Here is an 8,657-nt window from a genome sequence, read left to right as displayed (position 1 = left end):
AACCCGTATAGTACCTTTCAACCATAAACAACATTTGATTATTCTTTTTCTGGGTACAAGGTATAACAAGAAGAGGTGGTGGCAGTGGTGACAGTGGAAGAGATGGTGGTGATGCTGTCAGAGGGGAGCGGGAGAGAGTCAGATTTATTGGACTAGTGTTGTTATAAATTTTTATTTTTATTTTTATTTTTTAAAAACTACTTTAAATTTGTTTTTCAAATGACCAAGAAATGTGTTTTTGTTTTTTATAGTTCATTCCAAAAAATCATAAAACAGACCGGAGGTCACATACATGTTTTGTTCCAAATATATTTAAAAAAAGAAAACAAATCAGAATTATTTGTTTTGTACGTAGCCATACACACCCTTAGTGGTTGGGTTTTATCAAGTATAAAAATAAGAAATGCTCTAGAAGAGCCAAAAGGAAAGAAAAAGAAAACATGTCTGATTAAATCATAACTGTCAATTAATTCACATCAGCTGATACTGATATGAAAAAGAAACTTTACCAAAAAAATTAATGTGGAAATATGTATACCTTCTTAGTAATTAAAAGTTAATGGTAAACAAAATATTGATGACCCGCCCAGAAAAATGTTTGTTGCACAAGTAAAGCACTAGTGTCTCTCTTCTCGTAACACCTCAAGTAGTCTAACTTTGAGTTGTCCCACCCTCTTCTGAGTGAGAGTGAGAGAGAGAGAGAAGATACGACAGAATGGTTTATGGCGTGGGGAATCTGTTTGGGAGGTGGCACGCGAGCTGTGTCACCCAAATCATGAGAGAGAGATATGAGTGGAGGGTGCCTCGTATTTTTTTGCTCAACAAGCTTTTAAAAGGAGCTTTTGGCATTCCCTATAATCTTGAAAGAGAAGGGTGAGAGAGAGGCTTAAAAAAAAACAGACTGAGAGATAGAAAGGCAGCAACCCAATGTTTATGTCCCCTAGCATAGGACCAAGGCAGTGGCTCTTTAAGCGCCGGTGTCTTCGCTTTGGGTTGGCGATTGCAAGAATAGTGTGAGGGAGCATTTTACGTACCTTCCGAAACTTCTTTCTAGACAATCAATCCTTCGCTGACATTCTGCGTTTCGGTTCCCAAGATTCCGCCTTTCTCTCACATTCCCTCGATCATCAATCACACCATCTTTACTCTTTCTTCTTCTTCTTCTTCTTACTGCGACTACTACTACTACTACATACGGATTCTTATTTGAGGCCAAAAATCCAATTTAAATCACAGGTGACTCAATCCTTTGATTCATCATATACTCTACTCGTTCCATTAGGAATAGTTTTAAGTATATTAATGACCAATCTCATTTAAAACATATTGTACCAACAATTTAATGTGAAAACGAAACCTATAAAGATATAGAAAAAAATGAAAATCGCAAACAAACAATCACACAGTGCACACAAAAGATTTACTGGTTTGGCAAGATTGCCTACGTCCATAGTGAGATCTTTTAAACTATCAATGGAGAATAGGTTATCGTATTTACACCTCTCTCAGATTGCATTATAGAACATGATCCCTCGCTACAAATTTATAATGAAATCTTATACAAGAATTTTACCGAAATACCCATATAATCTTTAAAAAAATCCGAGGACGGTATAGACCTACTAATTCGACGAAACCCCACTAGTACAATAAGTAATGATCCTATTGCATGCATCGCTTAATATCTCAAAGGGATAAAGGTCTGGTTTTTCACACTAATTCAAACTAAATTTAATTGATTAAAACATCGATTATAACTACATATTACCAAGGATGGCACAGTGCACACAAAAGATTTATTAGTTTGGCAAATTTACCTACGTCCAAAGTGAGATGAGATCTGTTAAACTATTAATAGAGAATAAAGTTATCATATTTACACGTCTCTCATATTGTATTACTGAACAAGAACCCTCACTACAAATTTATAACGAAAATATATACAAGAATTTTACCAAAATACTCATATGGACCCGCTAATTCGGCGAGACCCCACTAATATAATAATTAACAATCTGTTCGAAATCAATCCCTTAATCCAAACAATAAAATACAAAACATCGTACCCCCAACATTTAAATCTCAGGTGATTCAATCCTTTGAGATCAAACAAAGATTATATTATAAATAGTACCTTAGTTGGATTATATAATTAAAGACCTTTTTCACATGGCATATATAATTATATACACTTAAAGACAAGAGAATTATTTCGTTGTTGAGGTCTCTACTGTATTTGTAAACATGTTAACTAACGTGCATGTGCAGGTAGGAGCAAAAAGGAATGGTTTTTGGGGTTTTTGGTGGAGAATATTGCAGGTGCATGCGCAAGAGAGAGGAGTTTGATTTTATGAGTACAAGCTAAGCATGACACTTGGTTGGTAAAGTAATTTGCTCCCTTAAGTCCCCTTGACATCATTTCACTCACCTTCTCCCCCTTACCATCCCGAGGCAAGACAATCCCAGGTACCCATTATACATTCTCTCCTTTCCCTCCTCTCTCTTCCACAATCCAGCTTCCACCTTTCTTCATCTCTTCTTCCACCATTCTCACTCTGCATCCTCTCCTTCTTTCTCTTCTCTCCCTCCATTCTTTCTCATTCAGAAGCAAAGATTTGTGAATTATGGGGGAAGCAAATTAAGAAAGCGATATTGGTGGGGTTCAATCCGAAGACGGCTTTACAGTTGAATGGTAAAACAATCTCAGATTGAGCCGCGCCAATATCACTTCCATGTCACCTTCTTAGACTTTCCCTTTTCACTTTCAAGATCATCCATCTTTAACTATCAATGCATTCTCTCTCTCTCTCTCTCTCTCTCTCTCTCTCTCTCTCTCTCTCTCTCTCTCTCTCTCTCTCTCTCTTTCTCTCTCTCTCTCTCTCTGTGTGCAGAAGGCATGGATGAAAAGATTCATATTTACATTAATGTTACGTTAAAAAAATTGTTATGGTTATGCAGAATCAGCCGAGTGCTTATTGCTTAAGAGAGACAGGCTACCCATTGTAGAATGCATGCAATATGAGTTTCAGTAAAAGTAATTAATCTTTCTTTCTTTCTTTTGGCTTAAATGCAGAACAAGGGGAAGTACGGCTTCTATCTTTGTCTCAGGTATGATATTAGGTCTTGTTACCTATAATGTGAGATATATGAATGTTGCTGCTTAATTCTGGACTTGCTGAAGCAGATGACCCGTAGAAGAAATGTAGAATGGTAGGATAAAACCCGAGGTTAACTCGTGGTAACTCCGAAGATTAAGTCAGAATCAGGCAATCAGTATATAAGAGTGAAATACGGTAAGATTAATAAATGTGAATACTTACCTCTGTCAGACGCTGTTCGTTTTATAGTTCGGGTCGGTTTGTATTACGATCCGACTGAATGGATCGTGAGTTGTTACAACTGACTGAGCTAGGTCGGTTGTTTTGAGTTGTCTTGGAAGAGAATAGAAGACGTGATATCTTAGGTACATTAATGATATGGGACCCACTTGGTCGTATGTCATCAGAAGACCTTCCTGTTATAGTATCACCTGTAAAGGTATATTTTTATGTATATCACTGAACTTGGAATTATCAGTTTTTTAATTTCCAAATATCCTATTGGGAAAAAGAACTCTCTCGCCTACACCAGCACTCCCATGAGTCTATCTCTCTCTTCCCCATATGAAAAGACACCTCTGCCCCCTTGTTTTAAAGAGGGGAGTGCCGGCATAGACCACACTCCAGGACAAAAAAGTTTATTTCCGGGCTTATGTAATTTATGAATGAAAGCCACAATCGATTTGAGCTATAGAGATTCTTAGTCCATGCATATCGGTTCTTTGTTTTTGTTGAGATTGAGAGAAGACATGAAGAAAGGTTGAGAGACAAGAGGAGAAGACACAATGTTTTACTTGGTTCGGTGGTGAATCACCTACGTCCAAGGGCTCTCTTCTTTGAGAGAGAATAGTGTATTCACTTACCTTTTTTCATTCATTCTTACAATCTTTAAATCCATCCTTGCCATAACCGATGGATCTATATTAGGGAAAAGATAAGAATAAAATCCTTGATTTAGGGGCTGATAATTGGGGGGAGACATAGGAGACATATCTGCTTTCTTTCCTTGATATTTTGAATTATTTCCATGTAGGAAATTGGCATGTGTTTTGTGTGCAAGCTGAGCATTGGGAGAGGATAGGCCATGAGTCAGCATTGACTTGTTTTGGATTATGATTCCTCTTTGTACCACAGTTCCATGGTCTTGATGACCATGGACCGATTTTGAATCTTCATATGTCATAACATTCCCCCTCAAGCTCATGGGGTTGGAGACCACTTTGAGATTGCTTATGATGGCAACAAATCGGTGAGATGATAGTGGTTTGGTAAACACATCGGCCAATTGGTCTTTTGTGGAGATGTACCGGACATGGAGATCGCCCTTAGCAACTTTGTCTCGACCAAAGTGGAAATCTATTTCCACATGCTTCATCCGTGCATGGAAGACATAATTTGCGGTGAGATAGGTTGCCCCTATGTTGTCACACCATAGAAGAGGAGCATTTGGTAAATATACTTGCAACTATTTGAGCAAGGATTGGAGCTAAGTCACTTCTACAGTGGCATTTGCTAATGCCTTATACTCAGCTTCTATGCTAGATCTTGCAACTGTTGATTGTTTCTTTGAACTCCAGGAGATGATATTGTTACCAAGAAATATTGCATATCCACCAGTTGATTTTCTATCATCTGGACTACCTGCCCAATCAGTGTCAGAGAAGGCTGATAGTTCAATCTTTGCATTGCTGTGAAATATAATGCCATGGGAAACTGTCGATTTAAGATATCTTAAAATCTGCTTAACTGCCATCCAATGTGTTGTTGTTGGGTTATGCATGTATTGACAAACCTGTTCACCACATATTGTATATCTAGTCTTGTCAAGGTGGCATATTGGAGTGCACCCACTACACTTCTATATTTTGTTGGATCCGCCATGGGCTCCCCACCAAATTGACAGAGGCTTGAGGAGGTGGCTGCCGGTGTTGAAACTGGTTTACAGTCGAGCATCTTTGTACGTTGGAGAAGATTTTGAATGTATTGCTCTTGGCACAAGATGATCCCATCATTCATCCATTCAACGTTGATTCCTAAGAAGTAATGAAGTCTTCCTAAGTCTTTGACTAAAAAAGCCATGCCCACTTTTTGCAAAAACTGTCGGAGTAAAGCATCACTACTCCCAATCAAAATTATGTCTTCCATATAAATCAAGATATATATTGTGCCCATTTTCTGTATTGAGATGAAGAGAGAGTTGTCAGTTTTTTGAAGCCCTAAATCCATTTTCCAAAAGAAAGGAACTTAACTTATCAAACTAAGCCCTCGGTGCTTGTTTCAATCCATACAAAGACTTACATATCTTGCAAACATGAGCTGGAAAAGTTGGGTCAGTAAAGCCCGGTGCTGCTTTATATAGACATCCTCCTTTAGATCACCATGTTGAAAAGCATTTTGCACATCTAGTTGCAGCACTGGCCATCTCTTAGAAATAGCTATTGCAAGCACCAACTGAATAGTGGTTGGTTTGATTGCAGGGCTGAATGTTTCGTTGTAATCAATCCCTTCTTGTTGACTATATCCCTTTGCTACTAAACGTGCCTTATACCTGTCAGGGTGCCATCAGCCTTTTGCTTTGTGCGAAAGACCCATTTGCAACCGACCACCTTCATATCATTACGTAGTGGCGCAAGCATCCAAGTTCCATTGTGCATTAACGCATTGAACTCATTTGTCATTGCTTCTCGCCAGAAAGGTATTTTATTGGCAGCCCCAAAACTGGTCGGTTCCAAAAGTGGGTCTTCATGCTTTTGAGCTGCTAAAAACACCTTGGGCCTAATGGTGCCATTTCTTGTGCGAGTTACCATTGGATGTGGAGGTGCAAGGAGCAATGTTCTCCCAGGAGGTATTGGGTTTGAAGCTTGATTTTCTGAAGATGGTGCAGGTAAGTCAACATAAAGATCAATTGATGGGGTACAAGCTGGAGTTGAATTGTTTGACTGAGTCGTAGTTGGTTGCACGATTGTTGGAGTAGTGGAGGTGGAATTGGGTTGGGTTGGTGGGTGTTGTTGGTGCATCCATTGTAAAAGAGGTGGTGGCCCTAAAATAGAAGGCAAGTCTGGTTTAGCTGATGAAGGTGGAACTGGTTCAAAAGGGAAATTGGTTTCATTAAGCACAACATGTCAAGCCTGCCCCTAACCGGCTGGAAATTTTGTATGAAGGACAGGGACCTCTGACCAGTCACCCAAACACACTATGGAGCATCACCCCAGTAGTTGAACCTCTGAGAATGACCTCCTACATACCTGCTAGAAGGCGGATTGCAGCCCCATGCAGTTGCACTGCACACAACATAATGTACTGCATAGACCCTAGGTATTCTCTCCTATCCATGAATGTGGGGCCCACACCTGTAAAGATGTGTATTAAACACTGGGTGGGGTGTTGGTGCAAAGCCCAAGCCTTGGGCCAAGCACCTGTGTAAGCACAGAGCATTTACAGCATTGCTGTATTCTCTAGGTGATGCATTGGGCAATTGGTCCAATCACCTAGTGAATCGCCCAGAGTGGCTGAATTGCATATTTTGGATTCTAGACATATGGGGACCACTCATACAGACCATGGACACCCTCTACTGTCCTCTAGGGGTAGATGGGAATTTCAGGAACCATTACCTACCCCTGGTACCATGTGGACCCCACCTGAGCTGCCAGAATGGCCCAGAATCAGTTTAAAAATGCATTCTAGAAGTGGAGGGTTGGCAGCCAAACAAGCCTCAGTTATGGCTGGCCTATAAATAAGTAGGCCCCAGCCCAAAAATAGGTTCCTACACTGTTCAAATCGTGGAGGGAGAGAAAGGAGAGAAAGAGAGAAAGAAAAGAGAGAAAGGAAGAAGAAGAGGAAAGGGAGGTGGATCACTGTGCTACCACCCTGCACACAGTTTTTGCAGCCCATCCATCCCAGGTAAACTGATCTTCATCTCCATTTGCTGCTGCTCTTCTCTGTGAATCTCAGTTGATCCTTGCTCTGAGAAGGTGAAACTGGCTAAGGAAAGCCCAGAACACCTAGGGGCTGCCTTGAGATGCCTCAGATCTGACATGCAAAGCTATTGCATGTAAGATCTAAGCATCTTATATGTAATTTACCTACTGTTTTACATCTAAGACTGAGACCAGTCTCTGTGCTAGACTGCACTGCCCAGCTGCACCCAGAATAGGCAGTCTGGACATGGATCCTTACATGCTGGCTGCTCCTTGCCTAGCTTTGTGTCGGAATAGCTCCCTACCATGATTATACACATAAAACCACCCTTACATGCAGCCCAAGCCATAGCTCTGAGCTAGAACACAGCCTGGGCTGTTGTTCTCTGGGTTGTCTGGACAGCTTCTGGCTTCCAAATGGAAGAACCAAGCTATGAACCATGGGAACCATTGGATTCCACTCCAAATGGGGTCCATAACCAACCTACATGCATTCCAGATCAACCTCATGACTGCCCATGCAGAAAAATTCAAGAAACCAGGCATGTTCACACCTCAAACAGGCTCTGGGCAATGCACTAGGCGATTGCCCAATCACCCAAGAATCGCCCAGAGAATCAAATTGGGTTGTACTGCTGTCCTACCTCTGTGGGCCTTCACCAGTGGGCCATATATAGTGTGAGGAGGTGGTAAATGAACAAAATACCCCTCTTCACATCTGTTTGGTAATATCCAAATGGGTACCCAAGTAGGCCCCACAAGGCCTGGTAACTATGGCAGGGATGGTCCAGCAGAGCTGCTGACCTAGGGACTATTTTATATGACTGTCAAGGCCATGTACCACTGGTTACACTGCCATATACCAAATCTGATCTTATTTCACATCTCTGGATGATGCACTGGGACATGGACCCGAAAGCCCAGTGCAAGACCCGAAAAATTTCAAGTGACACCAGACTAAACACCGAGTCAGACCAGTGAGCCCAGACCAACACTAGGCTATCCAAAATAGCTTTGAATATTTAATTAACACATTTTTTATTTAATAAATTAGGAATTGATCCCGGGCTCGAGATGCATAGCCAGACACCGGCCGGAATTGCACCAACAACTGAACCAGTAGGACCAAACCAAGGTGAGTGAAATGTCATCGTATATGTAGATGTAACATAACAAATATGCTGAAATGAATTATAACATAATGAAATTGTGCCATATATTTTATTTCATTAAATCTTGAAATCTAGAAACAACAATGAGTTGACTGCTGGAATCTATGAATGAGCATTGTATGCTGTATGTGATTTGTTAGACTAGATGCCTTAGTTGGCTTGAAAATGAGGCCTGTGGTAGCCCGTAGAATGGGATGCGATTGACACCACCCGACTCATACGATGCTATATAGACATATTGGGCTAGAGTTTCATCACCCGTGCTACGCACCCTTGCCAACAGGGGTTAAGGTGTTGGATGCCTGTGGGAGTAACCATATGAATGAGAAAAGAAAAGAAAAGAAAAGAAATGAAATGAAATGAAAGAAATGTTATTGCACCGAAAGGTGATTAAGGACTATAAGCCAGAGAAAAGAAAAGTGATGAAAAGGATGGATGCCTCACAGGTTAATCCCAAAGGGCTGGTC

The 8,657-nt window shown here is 40.7% G+C and overlaps 1 protein-coding gene across 1 annotated transcript; it reads right to left on the bottom strand.

Moving 5' to 3' along the window:
- Nucleotides 1–4,584: 4,584 nt before the first annotated feature.
- Nucleotides 4,585–5,776, bottom strand: LOC122672297 (uncharacterized mitochondrial protein AtMg00810-like). The gene is made up of 4 exons (XM_043869791.1): nt 5,647–5,776; nt 5,397–5,533; nt 4,891–5,273; nt 4,585–4,786 (listed from the first exon to the last, which is right to left on the bottom strand). The coding sequence occupies exons 1-4, from the start codon at nt 5,774–5,776 to the stop codon at nt 4,585–4,587; spliced, it is 852 nt and encodes a 283-aa protein (XP_043725726.1).
- Between the last annotated feature and the right edge of the window lie 2,881 nt (nt 5,777–8,657).

Source organism: Telopea speciosissima, chromosome 8, assembly GCF_018873765.1.
Source record: "Telopea speciosissima isolate NSW1024214 ecotype Mountain lineage chromosome 8, Tspe_v1, whole genome shotgun sequence".
NCBI classification, from domain to species: domain Eukaryota; kingdom Viridiplantae; phylum Streptophyta; class Magnoliopsida; order Proteales; family Proteaceae; genus Telopea; species Telopea speciosissima.
This window is presented reverse-complemented; position numbering and strand designations above follow the sequence as displayed.

Coding starts and splice junctions, on each gene's coding strand:
- LOC122672297 (XM_043869791.1), bottom strand. CDS start 5,776: ATGACAAATGAGTTCAATGCGTTAATGCACAATGGAACTTGGATGCTT. Junction 5,534..5,646: donor GGCTGATGGCACCCTGACAG/GTATAAGGCACG, acceptor TGCTTGCAATAG/CTATTTCTAAGAGATGGCCA. Junction 4,787..4,890: donor ATACAATATGTGGTGAACAG/GTTTGTCAATAC, acceptor TATATTTCACAG/CAATGCAAAGATTGAACTAT.